The 18,578-nt window shown below is 45.1% G+C and overlaps 1 protein-coding gene across 2 annotated transcripts in view; it reads right to left on the reverse strand.

The window, feature by feature from the left end:
- FAM20C (FAM20C golgi associated secretory pathway kinase) overlaps positions 1 to 18,578 on the reverse strand; it is a 72,892-nt gene that overhangs the window by 14,897 nt on the left and 39,417 nt on the right. For both annotated transcript variants that reach the window (XM_054180384.1, XM_054180383.1), the window contains one exon: positions 1,330 to 1,422. In XM_054180384.1, coding sequence (XP_054036359.1) covers positions 1,330 to 1,422 — 93 coding nt within the window. The remainder of the gene's footprint in view (positions 1 to 1,329; positions 1,423 to 18,578) is intronic.

Here is an 18,578-nt window from a genome sequence, read left to right on the forward strand (position 1 = left end):
CTTCTGCTCCTCTCTGTTTTAGCACCTTTATGCCAACTTAAGCTATCTCCGACTTAAACTATCGCCATGAAACTAAGATGTTGCCCACGGGCAAAGGCTGAGCGAAGAGCCTTTCTCCACCCCAAACTCCCTTGCCTTAGCAGATCATTAAAAACTTCCTGTGAAGTTTTATAGTAAAAAAAAACAAAGTCCCCTTTCAAAAACCTCCCCATAGGTTGGGATTTTTGTGTCCACTGCTGATAAGATTTTCTGCATTAGGTAGCAACTGCTTTTTCTGCTTACTGTGGGGATATTTAACGTGTCTCCCTGCAGGAACTCCATTAATGGGTTTTCTTACAACACTACCTGCTTAAAATGGCAACATAAAATATAAATCAGGGCTCAATGTCAAGGTCAACAACAATAAAATAAAGAAGTCCCTTGAATGCTCTGACTAGGATGGTTCTTAATAGCAAATCTACCCTCTGCCACCCATTGACAGGCTCCTTTATCCTAACCATCAACCCAGAATTCAGCAATACTGCCTGTACCTCCAAATAATTTCTGTCCAAAAAGCTTTCAGCTTTTCAAAGGACATTTCTTGGCACTTCAGAGTTTGAAAGAAGCTTCACTTCTAACTCAGCCTGTGAAATGCCATCCTGTCTTGCCATACAGTTAATAATTAATCACTGATTATTAATTACTGCTCCTCATCTGGGCAGCCTGAGAGGGCTTCAGTCCCTTCCCAGTCTTAGGGTATCTACCACAGTCTGCACTAACTCTGCCTGGGGAGACATCTTCAGCTAACAGAAGCATGGCAGCACCACCACCCCTCTCTCCTTCCCACTGACTTGTGCCCTAGATACACTCCTGATATGGGACAGCCCTGGCTTCTTGCTGTGAAACCAGAACTCTTTCCCCATCTCAATTATTCTTCTCTGAATACCCACACCATTCCCTAGGTCCCTCTTGGATTTGCATGCCCTGGAGCTAATTGGGGTGAGCGAGACTCCTGTCACACTTCTGCAACATATTTCCCAGGAGATGGGTCCTCTCCACGTGCAATTCAAGATCCCATTGGGAAATTCATTTCTTGGCTTCTATTCAACATAATTTCTCTTTCTTTCTGAGAATAACTTCTTGCTAGAGCTCTCATTCCCAGAGCAACTCACATTTCCTAATTGCTAATCTACCCTTTCATCATCTGCCATTTCATTTATTCATGGCATTTGCCCACCCCCTGTTCCATCTTCCCCTCCTTTAAAAGCAATTCAGTTACAGAGCTGGCCAAGTGCAGCAACTTATCACAATCTTCCCACTTCCCTTTCAATGCAAATCCATTTTACTTGCCTGTCCAAATGAAATGCTGCTATTTCTGCATTATGCCTCTCATAGTCTGAGAAATAAAAAAAGTCAGGCGGGGTTTCTTGTTCTCTGGTTTGCCTGCAAAGAAAAACAAGGAAAGTGTTTTAATGAGGGGTTAGTGTTTCTGAGGAGCAGTACCCACCCATCAGTATGGTAGTCTGGAGTTAAGTATTGTTTGCTTGATGGAAGGCCCTTTAAATACTTCATGAGTGCATGGTTTTTTTCCATGTAGCCTTCATTTTATCTTCTTTTTTGTTTGTTTTAGAATAGAATAGAATAGAATAGAATAGAATAGAATAGAATAGAATAGAATTAACCAGGTTGGAAAAGACCTTCGAGATCATAGAGTCCAACACTATCTAATCAACTAAACCAGTGAGCCAGGTCCTGGCATTGCGCTGGCACAGCCCAGGGCAGGCCCAGGTCCAGAAGGTCCAGGCTGTGCCTGCTCTCTTCTGGCTGCTGAGGACAGGCCTCGTGTCTGCCCTGGCCCCAGCCATGCTGGTAACGTTTCACCAGTCATGTCCAGGGCCCCACAAGGGTGCCCTGTGAGCCACTGGAACAGGTTGCTGAGGGAAGTTGTGGATCACCCCATCCAGTCTCTTCCTAAACACCTCCAGTGATGGTGACTCCACCACCTCCCTGGGCAGCACATTCCAATGGTCAATCACTCTTTCTGTGAAGAACTTCCTCCTAACATCCAGCCTAAACCTCCCCTGGAGCAGCTTGAGACTCTGTCCTCTTCTTCTGGTGCAGGTTGCCTGAGAGAACAGACCAACCCCCACCTGGCTACAACCTCCCTTCTGGTAGTTGTAGATGGCAATAAGGTCTCCCCTGAGCCTCCTCTTCTCCAGGCTCCCTCAGCCTCTTTATTTTTTTAATTAGTCCAACAGAAAAAAACACCAAACCCCAGGAATTCAATACTTGTGCACACAGGCTGCTGTCACAAAGCTATTCCACTCAAGACCCTTGCTCTATTTAACAGGATCTGGTTTGTCACTCTCAAACATTTCATTAGTGACAGCAGTGAAGACAATGTCACTTCATTAAATTATCATTAACTGCAATTATGAAATTTCCAAAAGCAATAACATATTTCCCCTCCCCCCCCTTTCATCTTTGGCAGCCATGCATCTCCTATCTAAAGGATGACTCTCCCTTTGTGTTACTTGGAGCCCAAAGTGACATGTTTTTCTTGTTTCAGCAGAAATGGGATCGCTGCAGTTTGATGGCCGTGACACATGTCATGTTTCAAAGAACATTAACAAAACTGTGCTCCAGAGAGGATGCAGAGTTTGTTGTTTCCTCAGTTTAAGAAGCAATGGGGGGAAAAAATGTCACTCTGTTGGAAATGGAAAGGCTAAAGCTTCAACACCAAACTCCAGGGAAAAGAGAAAGAGAGGAGCAAATCTTTAGGCAGCTTCCAGCTGTGATGGCTTTTGGAAGGTGCACAGCTCAGGCAGTTGACCAGTACTACATCTGGGTGCCACCTCAAACCTGCATCATGCCCTATTTTGAAGGCTTAAATAATAGATAAGCACTGTAAAGCTGTTCTGCAGAGCATCTGCAAGGGAGGACAGCTCCCTGAAAGAGAAAAACAAAGCTTCTTCTCCTTCCCCGCTATCGCAGGTGGGCAGCTGACAGCTTGTGCATCACCCATGCTATACATTGCTGTTAAAATACAGCTTCTGCACCAGGACCTTGAAAGGCTTTGGAGTGGTGTTGGTGCAGCAGAGCTCAAACCTTCAGAGAATTTGCAGTAAATCCCAATTATGGAGCTTACTGGGAATGCAAGGCTGTGTCCACCCACCACCATGGCTACTGGGACTGGTATCTGCCCATGAGCCCTCCTGCATCCACAGGGCTGGAGAAACCAGTGAATTCTTGGACTTCTTGGTTATATGAAGACTTTGCTATGGAATCAGCAGAGTCTGAAAGGCTGGTATCCTTCCTTTTTATATCAGTATCTTGTTGAGCTACTCCATCTCACCCTAAATGATGAACAATTGCCATTAAAGAGACAACATCAAGATGTTTGTCTTGTGTCCAATATAACTCAAGGACAGAGGAGCCTCCAGCACTCCGGTGATGCTGTGGCCAAAGGAGCACTGACTACTGTCATAGTAATGAGAGCAGAAGTCCTGCTAGGGCAGGGCTGTGGCTGCAAAGGGTTCACAAGGAGACAAGCTAAAAGTGAGCCTGGCATAAAAATGAAGCATTTATTTTGCTTTGCCTCTGTAATAAGTGTAAAAGGGAAAAGTGCCTGGCCATGAAGAGGAATCCTGGAGAACCAGAAACCTACGGCATGCCACGCAGTAGGCTGTGAAATCACGACAAGGCCTGGGAGAGCTGCAATCTTGTGTGTATTACCCTCAGAAATGAACCCTGCATAGCAATTCAAAAGAAGAGATTAACATATTTCTGCTGGGCAGAAAAATGATACATTTCTATACAACATTCCCTCTCCTCCTGATTTTAAAATAGTCAATTCCTTTGGAAAAACCCCAAACACCCAAACCCAAACAACAACAACAAAAACTAACAGAGAGATTCACCCCAAGCAGCTGCAAACTTTACACCAAAAAAATTCAGAGAGAGGCAGAACCATCCAAAGCTTTTGCAAACTCTGCACACCTCAGCACAGCTGATAAGCCACAGAAAATACTTCTAATTAGCTATAATCAATGCCATCTGCATTTGATCTCCTAAAGACCCTAAACAAATCATGGCTGTTCCTTTACAGGGAAATCTTGCTCCAGAAAATCATACTTAAATAAGGACTGGATCTCAATCTTGCAAGCACAGCTAGACCCCGAGCCTCTGTGCTGCCTGCTCGAGATGCCGGCAGTCAGTACACCACCGCCGGGGTGGTTCAGTCTCTCTAATTTCACTTTGCCATTTGCTCCCTGCCACCCCTGGCAATGGCTGGGGATATTATTCATTTGGGAGTTAAGTATAGCTGTCCTGCAGGCTCAGACTTGTTTGTCCATATTTCTCTCCTGTCATAATGTATTATTAAGTGGCAGTGCACCCTCCTAGAAAACCATGAACTCGATTGCCTGAAAACCTGCCAAAAACGGACACCAAAGCCACAGTGCAACCCAGACAATGGCAATAACTTGCATTCTATTACAGGAAGGATCTGGACATGCTCCAGCATGTCCAGAGAAGGGCCATGAGGATGAGTAGAGGGCTGGAGCACCTCTCCTATGAGGACAGACTGCGGGAGTTGGGGCTGTTCAGTCTGGAGAAGGCTCTGAGTAGACCTAATTGTGGCCTTCCAGTATCTGAAAGGGGCCACCAAGAAAGCTGGGGAGGAACTTTTAGGGTGTCACGGAGTGATAGGGCTAGGGGGAATGGAAAAAAAACTAGAAATGGGTAGATTCAGATTGGAGATTAGGAAGAAGTTCTTCCCCATGAGGGTGGTGATGGTTGCCCAGGGAGGTGTTGGAAGCCTCACCCCTGGAGGTTTTTGCAGCCAGGCTGGATGTGGCTCTGAGCAAGCTGATCTAGTGTGAGGTGTTCCTGCCCATGGCAGTGTGGTTGGAACTAGATGATTCTTGAGGTCCCTTCCAACCCTAATAATTCTATGATTCTTGGAACCCAACCATGCATCACAAAAACAAACTCCCAAGTTTCTTTGGTGCTTCAGATGCTTCCCACTACTTATCTACAGGAAAACACTCTCCAGCCACAGTCCCTATGGTCCATGCCCATGAGAAACATGCATGGTACCCACTGTTCTGTATCTTGGGTATATTGGGAAAGACCTGGGGCTGTTTAGTCTTGAGAAGAGAAAACTGAGAGGGGATCTGGTCTCAATGCCTATAAATATCTGAGGGGTGGGTGCCAAGCTCTTTTTGGTGGTGAGCAGTAATAAAACAAGGAACAATGGATACAAACTTGAACACAGAAGGTTTCACCTCAACATGAGGAGAAACTTCATTGCAATGAGGGTGACTGAGCACTGGAACAGGATGCCCAGAGAGGTTGTGGAGTCTCCTTCTCTAGAGACTTTCAAAACCCACCTGGATGCATTCCTGTGTAGACTACCCTGAATGACCATTCATTGGCAGGGGGATTGGACTTGATGGTCTCTGGAGGTCCCTTCCAACCTTTAACATTCTGCTATTCTGAATGTAGACTTCTGACCTACCACAAGACTGGAAGGAGGATTTATCAACCCCCTAAGATACTTTACATTCCTTACGTTTCTTTGCAAAGCTCTGCAGAACTACAATGTGGCAGATCCAAACCTGAAACCCTCTCCTGAAATAACCCTGAACAATCTTTTCTGCTGACTTATCCCAACATCCCATAGATAAACCAGCCACTTTGTTCCTTGGATCTGACCTTAGCTGGCAAGAGATTCAAACATATGTTTATTGTCAATTTGATGTCTGTAGCAGCACCTAAAGAGATTTGTTGGTAATTCCTCAGCCACAGTAAGCTGCTAACCAGCAAACCAGCAAACACTAACCCATGTGATGATCATACCCTAAGGTACACAGCTGAATTTAAAAAGCCACATGAGGCTAACACAGTTTGGAATCAATGGACTGTTAGGAGAAAGGCTTTAACAGTGTTAAAAGGGCACTTAGATAATAAGCTACATTATTTTTCACTCTATCCAAATGTATTCATACAGGATTTGATGTTGTGCACCTTTAAAAAGCTGATCTTTTTCCAGTGTGTACAATCTAATCAATGCATTGCTTAGTTTGGTGCTGGTTCTTCTAATGATCTAGTCTTATGCATATGCATGAAGAGGTGGAAGACCAAGCTGTGCTCTCAGCAATGCTGCTGTACAGTCAGCAAGGCCTATCAGTTACTCTGGCTTCAGATGGCAGGAACTGGCCCTCAGTCTAGGTGACAGGCTGGCAAAGGGGCATGCACTTTGAGCCCCTTTCAGGTCAAGTATCTTAGATAACAACACTGGAAACGATCCATCCCATAGTATGTTTTAAATCAGAACTGCACTTTAAAGTGGGGGGAAAAAAAAAATCCCTCCAACCCTCAAGTTATTTTATTTTTATGACCTGATGGGGACTGAAGGTCATTTTCTAACAAAATCACACACATGAGATATTTGAGCAAACAGAGGCAAGGAGGCTGGGGAGAGGACTCAAGCACAAGCCAAGCAAGGAGAGGCTGGGGGAGCTGGGGTTGTTTAGCCTGGAGAAGAGGAGGCTCAGGGGAGACCTTATTGCTGTCTGCAACTACCTGAATCGAGGTTGTAGCCAGGTGGGGGTTGGTCTCCCAGGCAACCAGCACCAGAACAAGAGGACACAGCCTCAAGCTGCACCAGGGGAGGTTTAGGCTTGAGGTGAGGAGAAAGTTCTTGACAGAGAGTTGTTAGCCACTGGAGTGGGCTGCCCAGGGAGGTGGTGGAGTCCCTGTGTCTGGAGGTGTTCAAGAGGGGATTGGATGTGGCACTTGGTGCCATGGTTTAGTTAGTCATGCGGTCTTGGGTGACAGGTTGGACTTGATGATCTTTGAGGTCTTTTCCAACCTTATTGATTCTATGATTCTATGAAATATGCTGAGCCCTCTGCAGAAGGGGATGCTTCTGAGGGGCAATAAATGAAAGCCCTTGTCAGAGCTCCTCAGTGCCAGCAGTAACATCTGACAAGGTGCAGGATGCAGGCTCTGCACAGGTTGCAGATGGTGGGAGAAGATTTCTGGCAGTGGCTCTTATTTTGCAAACAGTTGGAATCTGGTGATCCTCTCTTTGGAGAAGGATTTGGCAGATATTTATAATGGCAGGCTGGGAAGCTCTGGAGGAGAGACAGATGGAGGTCTGTTGGTACCGCACACAGTTAAAAACTACACAGTGGCACCAGACCAATTACAGTGTAAAGGAGGAGAGAAATCAGCAAGGTAACACTAGTAGAGGAGAAATAAGAACTGAAGGGAAATCGAAGCCCATGAATATTTCCTTGCCACGGCACAACTTGGAGAAAATGCAGTAAGTGAAGTGATTTTAAAGAGGACAGGGACACACTTGCACTGACACAAGACAAGTTCTGGGCCCCTCAATTTCAGAAGGACATTGAGACACTTGAACGTGTCCAGAGAAGGGCAACGAGGCTGGGGAGAAGCCTTGAGCACAGCCCTACAAGGAGAGGCTGAGGGAGCTGGGGTTGCTTAGCCTGGGGAAGAGGAGGCTCAGGGGAGACCTTATTGCTGTCTACAACTACCTGAAGGGGGCTTGTAGCCAGGAGGGGGGTGGTCTCTTCTGCCAGGCAACCACCACCAGAACAAGAGGACACAGTCTCAAGCTGTGCCAGGGGATGTTTAGGCTGGAGGTGAGAAGAAAGTTCTTGACAGAGAGAGTTGTTGGCCATTGGAATTTGCTGCCCAGGGAGGTGGTGGAGTCCCCATCCCTGGAGTTGTTCAAGAGGGAATTGGATGTGGCACTTGGTGCCATGGTTTAGTAGTCATGAGGTCTTGGGTGAGAGGTTGGACTTGATGATCTTTGAGGTCTTTTCCATCCTTATTGATTCTATGATTCTAAGATGCAACTGTGATCTGATCTTACGGCTAGAAAAGTGAGTCATGCTTACAAATGCAAGAAACAAAGCTACTCTGATAAATTAACAGAGTCAGGAGTAAATCTGGTGAGTCAGCTCCTTCCTAGTTAAGGTTGGGACCTGTTTTGGTGTCTAGTAGTATTTGGATAAACCAATGTAGTGATTTGTGTGCAGCAATGATTGCAAAGGCTCAAGTTCTTCTGAAATACTTATGTTAGGTTTGGGGTTTTTTCTTGGCAATTGATGCCCCAAACCCAACATTAATAATTTCTTGGGTTTTCTTTTTCTGCTGTGCTAGTTTTAGTGTATATATTCATTGCATTCCATTGTAGATTGTAGGTTTGCTTGTAAATACAGCTTTCATCTGCTTCCATGCTGGGCTGGTCTGGCAAATTTAATGGGGGAGGGGGAAATTTCAACCCACCACATCTGCCATTCCTGAGCCTCATCACAGCAATGGGACTGCAGGCTCTGCAGACTCCCTGTCTTTGCAGAAAATGCTGTTCCAGAAACAAAAACCTTTAACATGGAAATCTATATTTAGTTTCCAGGATCACTCACATGCACCTGCCTAAATTACCAGGATTAACACCCACCAGGGCCATGTATTACTCGAAAGAATCCTGCCTCGATGCCAGACTTTCTCCGCTCTGGAGGGGTCCTGTTATCTGTACAGCAGCCAAAAAAAGCTAGAAACGAGGGCAAACAGCCCAATCTGAGTCAAGTGTTATCCTGACAGACACATGCTGTCTTCCTGTGCTGCAGTCCAGAGACATAGCAGAGACACCTTTTGTGTCAGCCCCGTGTATCTTACCTAATGAAAGGACGTGCTGCTGGTTTGGAAACAGCTCCCTCTAAATAAATTGCAGTCCTGTTCTGACACGCAATCAGGGGAATCAACTGCAGGGATTAGGGATGATTATGGAGCACAACAATGAGCTTTTCCACAGCAAGGAATGGGTTTGCTTGGGCTAGACCATTTTGTAAATGGGAGAGCCTGACCTTCTCCAGCCAGGGAAATTCAGCAGCAGCAAAATCACTAAGAGATGTCTGATGAGACATGGTAATTGCATTGGCAGGGGCACAGAAGTGTCATTTGACTATCAGAACAGATAGCTAGAAATTATTTGGGCCTACTCACAGCTATAGGTTTCTGTGTTTCTTTGGAAAGCAGCTTTTCTCTCTTCCCATGTAGTAGAAGAGGCTGAGGGAGCTGGGGTTGCTTAGCCTGGAGAGGGGGAGGCACAGGGGAGACCTTATTGCTCTCTACAACTACCTGAAGGGAGGTTGTGGACAGGTGGGGGCTGGTCTCATTTTCCCAGTCAACCAGAACCAGAACAAGAGGACACAGTCTCAAGCTGTGCCAGGGGAGGTTTAGGCTGGATGTTAGGAAGAAGTTCTTCACAGAAGGAGTGATTGCCCATTGGAATGGGCTGCCCGGGGAGGTGGTGGAGTCACCATCACTGGAGGTGTTTAGGAGGAGACTTGATAGGGTGCTTGGTGCCATGGGTTAGTTGATTAGATGTTGTTGGATGACGGGTTGGACATGATGATCTTGAAGGTCTCTTCCAACCTGGTCTATTCTATTCTATTCTATTCTATTCAACTATCTGTCATGGAGCCAAGTTTCAGGCTTAACAGTTAATGTACAGTGTTACCTAGATGACAAAATACACTTAATACAAGACTAAAAGGCTTCCACTCAGCAGTTTGCTGCTGTTTCAATTACTTGCTGGCCTGGGAGGGACTTCTTGTATTTGGAAGCACCACAGTGGGGCTTTGTAGGCTGCCTCTTGCTCCAGCAAGCATCAGATACTCCATCAAGTCCAGAGAGCCTTTTTTTCTGAGCACAGACAGGCATGAAATCTTGCCTACAAACTTCTTTGTAGCAGTGGAAAACTGAGGCTGAAAGTCCAGTGTCTGTTTGCAAGATTTTCTACATTCACACACATCACCCACAACTCTTATGTCAAATTGGATTGTGCTGCAGGGGGATCTAGAGTGTCCTGAGATAATCTAAAGCTTATTATTCCAAGTGAAGGAGGCAGCCCATGAAAAAAACAAACCCTGATGTCTCTCAGGCAGCTGCAGTCCATAGGAAGGTACTTAGATTTTGCAGCCTTGTTTCACCCAGGAGGGCTTTCTATGCATTTGGCACCTGTTAGAACAGGTGGAAAAAATGCCACTTAATTTTATAATACATTTTAGTGACTTAGGAAGTCCTTAGGAAGATAAATGATATTGCTAATGCAGCTGCACCTACAGTAGTGAAGATTTCTGGTGCCTATTTCTGACTCCTTATGGAGTCTTGGCAGCTGATGGCTTTGGCTTTATCAAAGCATTCTGCTACAAAGAGCACTCCCAGGAATGATACGAGCTGTTTACAAGAGCAGAATATGAGTGGCCAAGGCAGGAATGCAGAGACATGCAATTTAAGTGGTACAGAAAAGATGTTTGGCCTGTTTCATTGCTATCATCCCAATGACAATATGGGTCTCTGCAGGATATTCAGGCTTCTCTCATTTAACTAGCAGTTCTGCAGCTAGGAAAAAATGAGAGAGTATTTACTGTGGCAGAAAGACAGAAATTCACACAGGGATGCAAAAGCAATAGGAATAATTAGCAAAGTGCCAAAAGGATAAATACCCAGATCAGGCTATTGCATGCCAGCCCTGGAGTGCTTTTCTCCTGAGCAGAGGAAGAGAGCTTGACAACAGCACATGCTCAAGGACCAGTTAGCTTCATATAAATCATAAACTTCTGTCACAGAGAATGCCAGTAAGCTTCTGAGAGAGCATTTGTATACATAAACATCTTGTTACCTGGCACGGGAGGATACTGGGGAGAAGATGGAGAGAAAATCCATAGGGAGCCAGTATATTAAAATGGGATTTCTTTCCACTTCCAATTGCAGAGTCAAAGCAAAAAAGGGCTCAGGAGGTCACCTAACCCATCTCCTGGCCCCAGGGCAAGACTAGCTAGACCTAAACCATCCCTGACAGACATTGCTATGACATGATCTTCAAAATGCCTTTTCACAATCCCATAGCTACAGCCCCATCCTCCTTGCCCCCATGTGCTGGCCTTATCCTGCTGATTTTCAGCCTCACCTTTGCCCCTCACTTTACAACCAAGACAAAACCATCACAGTAGGCTGCGCTGCAGCTGACCTGGGTTTCTTTCCTAGGAAGGAATACATGCAGTAGATATGCCAGAACAGCCATCTCCCATTCCTGAAAAGAGCATCTCCAATCCAAGACCTGGGAATTAAGCTTTTAAACCTTTAGCCTGCAGATACCTCAGCTCAGAGGCCCTTCACTAAGCACAATTCCTTTATTTTTAATTCATTGAAAAACCCAACCAGCCCAAAGCCTTGAAAGCATACTTCTGACATTCTCCTTAAAACCAGCACTGTTTCTAGAAGACAATGAAGCAACCTCTGATTCCTCTACACAGATCAGGGGGTTTGTTAAAATGATGTGCAAAACTGGTTCCTTGCGCAGTGCAGCACCAGGGAGAAGTTCCTGATATCCCATGCATGAGATGTGTAGGTGGAGAGAGATAGAGATAGAGAGGAAAGAGTGAGAGAGGAGAGAGAGATGATAGAAATGGAGAGAGAGATGGAGAGAGAGATGGAGAGAGAGAAATGATAGAGAGGAGAGAGAGAGAGAGATATGATAGAGATGGAGATGGAGATGGAGAGAGAGATGGAGAGAGAGAGATAAAGAGAGAGATAGAGATGACAGAGATAGAGATATAGAGATAGACAGAGAGATATGAGACAGAGAGATAGAGAAGGAGATTTTTACCTGAGCAAAACCTGAGTTACCACTCCTGTTTGACCACACAAGCACACAAGATGTGAAGGGATAAATAATCAGGGTAACTAATATGATACAAGAATATGAAATATTCACCTTATTCTTCACTAAAATATAGTAGTAATAATAATAATAATAATAATAATAATAAGAAGAAGAAGAAGAAGAAGAAGAAGAAGAAGAAGAAGAAGAAGAAGAAGAAGAAGAAGAAAAAGAAGAAGAAGAAGAAGCAAGACAGACATTTTACTCTTCTTTGGGGCTTTTCTCTTCCTTCTGGATTTTGTATTAATATCTCAAAATACATGCTCTCTATACCACAATGCCCTCACTGACATTGTGCTGACAGTAAAGTCAAGGCATAATCTCTCCAATCATCATTTCATTGTCTACCAGCACAGAAGAATAGCTCTTTTTCTCTTTTTTTTCCCCCCCATTCATTCTTTTGAGCCTTCAGATACATAAGACATGAAGAGAATCTTTGATCAGCAAAGAACAGATAAGAGTATGATCAACTGGGAAAATTTCCTTCAGCAATTCAGAATATTACTTCCAGTTCTGCCTAGTAAGTAGCTGCCTGTCACCACAGGAAAAGCAAATAGGAAAAAATAATCAGCATAAGCATATTTGTCAGGATGTCTTCCCTATCCATGCTTTTCAGCGTGACAGCCAGCAGTCCCCTTCCTGCTCCCAGGGAACACAGCTGAAAAGAGGAGGTGCTGTTGATGAGGCATCCACTCTCAGCCTGGACACATCCCAGATTCACAGATAACAGGTTCTTCACCATGAGGGTAGTGGAACACTGGAACAGGCTGCCCAGGGAGGTGGCTGGGGCCCCATTCCTGGAGAAGTTCAAAGTGAGGCTCAGCAGGGCTCTGGGCAGCCTGATGTAGCTGAGGATGTCCCTGCTTGCTGCAGAGAGGGTTGGACTAGGTGACCTTTGTAGGTCCCTTCCAACCCAGACCATTCTGTGATTCTGTGTAATCCTTGTATTATAGAATCATAGAGTCAACAAGGTTGGAAAAGACCTCAAAGATCATCAAGTCCAACCTGTCACCCAAGACCTCATGACTACTAAACCATTGCACTGAGTGCCACATCCAATCCCCTCTTGAACACCTCCAGGAATGGTGACTCCACCACCTCCCTGGGCAGCACATTCCAATGCCTAACAACTCTCTCTGTGAAGAACTTTCTCCATGCACCATCATAACAACAACAACAGCAGCAACAGTATCAACAGCAACAACAACAACAACAATAATAATAAGGCTGAAAAGGAAGCCAGACAAAACGCTGTTACAAAGATCAGCCATACAAAACCAGAGAGCTGAGCTCCAGTGCTACCAGACTCTAGATGGATGTTTGTAGGTGCACTTAAGATGTCTAATCAAACACATACATCAGTATCTAATACCATCTGCTGTGGTACTGGACAGGATGTAACCAGGCAAGTAGAATCATTCTTTATAATATTTGCCTGCATTTCCTGCACTGCACAATACCTCAAATTTAAGAGGCAGGTACAGAGTTAAAGAGCAAGCAAGTTTAAAATACTTGAGGTGAGATGAGTTATTCCAGCATTATGGGATAGTGGCTTGTCTTCATCATCCCCAAACAGCAGCAGCACTGAATGCTGGGGTAAGTGAAATGAAGATGCTTTTCATAACCACTTTTGTAAGTTGTATACAGGGCTGCTTCTGTTGTAAGTAATGACACACACACAGCTGCTTCTTGGTCAGCAGTGGGGATTGAAGTGTCTATTTCCAAAACCAGAAGCTCAGGTCTTCACACTTTGATTTAAAGAAGTCTTCCCCCTGTGCAGGGTGCTCAGCAGGAGGTATAGAATCCATACTGGAATGCTGATTGAGCAGGAGGCAGCACATGCATGCAGAATTGCAGGTGTGAAAGTGTGAATTGCTGCAAATTTGCCTTCCTCTCCATCTTTTGGAGTGTTAGTGGGAAGATGGGATGTGAGATGGAGAGGAGAACACTGATGTGGCTAGGTGGCAGTGCCAGTTGGCTAGAAATATTTTCTACCATACAGGGCTTGTACAGCAAAGCAAATGGATCACTGTATGAAGTGAAAGGCAAGCTCTAGGAAGCTCCCATCACTAATTCACTTTGCAGATACAAAAATTCTCAACCCAGAAATAGGGTTTGATTCACCTTTGAGACAGAAACCTGACTTGACATACAGGAGTTAAAGGATTAAGAGCTACTTGACAGCACAACAAAAGTGTCCCCAGCGCCAACATTAACAGGGTCAATGCTGTCACCACAGCAGGGAGAAAAAAAGCCTCACAGCAATTAAATAAGCAGGAGACATCACTAATGAGGTGTTACAATGATACTTTTATGCCTTTTTTTAAGGTATCTTCATTAAGAAACCATATCAGTGTCAGTGGTCCTGCCCCTGTACGGCCTGGATTCCTCCGTGCTCTCAAAAAAGCGGCGCGAGCATTTTTGCCGTGCCGAGCCCATGATATCTGTCATCCTTCCCCTTGATTTATCCCTTTGAGGCTCTCTTGTACATTGTCTGCTAGCCCTAAACTGCAAACATGAAAAAATGACACAGCTGCAAAAACTATTTCTGAAAAACAGGCAGTGCAAAGAGAGCTCAGTGTGAGTGAAGGTGCCTTCGGCCTTTCTTCAGCAGAAAGACCACAGAGTGTTCTCTACAGAGGCTTTTTTCCAACATAAAATGTTTGTAGAGCTCTGAGAGCGCAGGAGGGGAAATATGTGTAAAATTAGAAGTCTGAAGCACTTCTTCAGCCCTGAGAATGCTATTTAATATGTCTGGGGTCATTAAGGGTAGAGATTGAACGGAACAATAACATTAAACATATTAGAAGCATAGCACAGCTCAAATTTCTTTCAGCTTGTTGGATTTTTCTTTTCCTTTGCACTGTACGTGATGTATGTGCACCACTGAAAGCCCAGGCTTCAAAACAGGCTGTAAGAAGTAATTACTGTGAATCTGATGTGTTGATAAATAGCTTCTACCTTTTTATTCCTTCCCCTCGTTATGAGAGCCATGAACGCTAGCAAGCTTGTCCTCAAAATCTCCCAGGAAGCAGGAAAATATTAGCACTGTTTTGTTAGCAAAAGCTGCAAAACACGGAGCTGTTAAGGATTCAGCTCTGCCCTAAGCAAAGCACTCTAGCCTCATTAAGCACATGCTTAACTTTAGGCATACATATAGCCAGTGAACTATGTGTGTCCTTGACAGTCAAGCACAGACTTAATACTTCCTTGGAGCTCTTTTGTGTTCGGCACTTTGCAAGCACAAGCCAGCGATAAGCACCAGATCCCCGCAGCAGCCCTGGCTGCTCACCCTGTCCACAGGAGAACAGGATTTTCTTCTTCTTCTTCTTCTGCCACCTATGACAACAACTATGCTGGGGGGTGGAAGTGTCATTCTACCAAAAGTATGAACCACTTTGTCTATGGGCTTTGGCAGATCCCAGATACCACCTTTCAGGTTGACACTGAGGTCTACAGGTCCTAGGTATGCTCAAGAGTCTTTGTATACAAGTAACTGCACCATGAAAAGCAAAAAAAAAAAGCCCCAAAGCTTTTCTCACTTATATTGCCAGACTAACCAGAAACAAGACTCTAATCCTGGCCTTCAGTGTGCCTCCTGCCTCACACAGGGTAACACAAATTGATCTAGAAAAGCTCAGACATCTTTCACGAGCTCTCACATTCCAGAAATGCTGTTTGAGCAGTGCCAGGTTAGAGGAATGGGCTGAAGGACTACAGGCAGTACACTTGAGCAACCCAACATTTTCCTCTCCAGCCCAAGTGGAAAAACTTGTTTGGACTGAATACTGCCACAACTAGAAGCACCACAGTGTTTGCACTCTGTATCCAGCCCATTTGGTACCAGCTTCCTGTTTCAGTGTGCAGTTCAGGCTTTGAGTTTCTCCTTTCCCCTCCTCCTCTCTCAGATGAAATAGAATCATAGAATCAATAAAGTTAGAAAAGACCTCAAAGATCATCAAGTCCAACCTCTCACCCAAGACCTCATGACTAGTAGACCATGGCACCAAGTGCCACGTCCAATCCCCTCTTGAACACCTTCAGGGACGGGGACTCCACCACTTCCCTGGGCAGCACATTCCAATGGCTAACAACTCTCTCTGTCAAGAACTTTCTCCTCAGCTCCAGCCTAAACCTCCCCTGGCACAGTTTGGGACTGTGTCCTCTTGTTCTGGTGCTGATTGCCTGGGAGAAGATACCAATCCCCACCTGACTACAGCCTCCCTTCAGGTAGTTGTAGACAGCAATAAGGTCTCCACTGAGCCTCCTCTTCTCCAGGCTAAACAACCCCAGCTCCCTCAGCCTCTCCTCATAGGGTTTGTGCTCGATGCCTCTCCCCAGCCTTGTTGCCCTTCTCTGGACACATTCAAGAGTCTCAATATCCTTCTTAAATTGAGGGGCCCAGAACTGGACACAGGACTCAAGGTATGGCCTAACCAGTGCTGAGTACAGGGCAGAATGACTTCCTGCTCCTGCTGGCCACACTATTTCTGATGCAGGCCAGGATGCCATTGTCCTTCTTGGCCACCTGGGCACACTGGTGACTCATGTTCAGCCAGCTGTCAATCAGTACCCCCAGGGTGCAGTTCTGAAGACTGTATAATCAGGATAAGAGCTAATACAATCACACCTCTCTATTAGCCGTACAATGTGGCTCTCATTTTATCATGGCTTGGAAAAATCAATAAAAGGATGCTCAGGTTCCAGCTATTACAGTGTAAAACCCTCTGAAATTTCACTGGTTTGTGTCATAGGTGGCCTATGTATATCTGCATTCATATAGGGGAGCTCCACTTTCCCAAGAACCCCAAAGGAGCAACCATGATAGTTTGCAGCATGCTTCCTCCTCCCATCCCAACTACTCATGCAGAAGTCAAACATTTTCAGGATAGTTTTTTTATGGTTTACCATTCAAGAGCTACTGGATAGCATTCTGTGATACTGAATTGCACTGAGTTAAGTGCCCAAGATTTTGCAAGTAAGTAATTACTGTCAAAACAATCAACAGGACAGAGCCTACATGGAGTGTATGTGTAGACTAACACACAAAAAAAGAGCTTGAAATTATCATCTGTGCGTGCAGTGAGCTGCTTTTGCCAGCTATGGATCTCAAAGTCTGGATACTGTCCTCACATCTAGGACAGCATCAGAACAGCAAAGCATCTGGTGCAGTTTCCTCCTGCAGACTCCAGATGTGAGTGCCAGTGCTCAGCTCAAGCCACTACATGCCAGTCTCCACCACGAGTGCCCTCACACTGGGATTCAAAGGATGTGCTGGTGCCCAGTGCTTCCGACGGTCAGAGGGACACGTTCACCAGGAGAACAGCAAGGTTTGCTTCTAAAGCTTGTTTCAATCCCCAATTCTGAGAATCATCCATAATTATGCCACTGAGGACATCAGGCATGTGGTTAGTGTGAGATAATTGCTCCCCAGGGCTGAGTGTTTTTAATTCCTCAGAGGTGTGATTTCCCAATAAAGCACACCCACCCCTGCACTCGCCTTACCCCTGCTATTAACATTCCTTAATGGGTGGCAAAGGGTGATGTTCCTCCCCTGAGCTGGAAAGAAGGTGTAATTGCCTGTTTCAGACTACTTTGTGGTTACAAAAGAAATGGAAATTGCTTTGATATGGTGTGGCATTTCATTGCTCTAATCAAACCAACCAGGTAACCTCTCTCTTTTATTATTTATTTTCACTCCTGTCTTATCACTTCTCCTTCTCTCAGCAAACATGACCCCTGTGAAGGATGTCTAACTTATCTCCTGGCCTAAGCTGGTTCTGCAGTTACCAGGTGAACTTCCTTTTTTTTTTTCAGTGTTTTTTCCTCCCAGTCAGATTTTTGCCTGAACAAGGAATTCAGAACAGCACTTTCCTGCCTGTCACTCCCCAGCTCTGCATGGGCGCTGGCCTCATCCTGCTGTGAGAACCAGAGGCTGATTCTCCCTGACAGACACGTGTCCCACCTGGGTTATTCCCATCCACAAAGTGTTACACCTCTGCTCTGAGGACAGGCTGAGAGAGTCGAGGTCGTTCTGGAGAAGGGAAGGCTCCAGGGAGAACTTATTGAGGCATTTCAGTACTTAAGGGACCTATAAGAAAGCTGGGGACAGACTTTTTAGCAGGGCCTCCTGTGACAAGAGGTGATGGTTTTAAACTAAAAGAGAGGACATTCGGACTAGATAAAAGGAAGACTTTTTCTTTACAAAGAGGGTGATGAGGCACCGTCAGAGGTTACCCAGAGAGGTGGTAGATGTAAACATTCCAGGTCAGGTTGGTTGGTGCTCTGAGCAACCTGATCTAGTCAAAGATGTCCCTGCTCAGTGCAGGGGGGACTTGGACTAGATGACCTTCAAAGGTTTCTTCCAACCAGAACCATTCTATGTTTCTAATTCTGGAATGTGCTGACATCACCACTTTGCCATTTTGAGCATTTCTCAGGTAGTTACTTTATGACTGGCAGCTGCCAAGATGTTTTGTAAGCACAAATACTCCAGGGTCCTCCTAAACCTCTTGAGCATTTGGGAACAGTGTTTCTCAGCTTTGGTCAGAGGATGCCTTATGTTCTAGGAACAAAAAATTCCACAGATCCTCTTATTAACCCAAACATTCCACACTCTGGCTGAAATCTGAACTTTTTAACTTGTAGCTTTCTTAACCTCAGTGGTTCAGTTATAGCATTGAGTAAGAGCGTACTGCGTTGGGAACTGGGAGCCCTTTCTTTTTGTAGCCATTTCACAGAGTAATTGTGCTGTTTTACAAAACTATAAGAAACTTTACTTTCTCTCTAAAATTCTCCTTTTTCAAGCTGGAAGCCCCCACTGCTAATCCATATTTTA

Source organism: Dryobates pubescens, chromosome 4, assembly GCF_014839835.1.
Source record: "Dryobates pubescens isolate bDryPub1 chromosome 4, bDryPub1.pri, whole genome shotgun sequence".
Lineage (NCBI taxonomy): Eukaryota > Metazoa > Chordata > Aves > Piciformes > Picidae > Dryobates > Dryobates pubescens.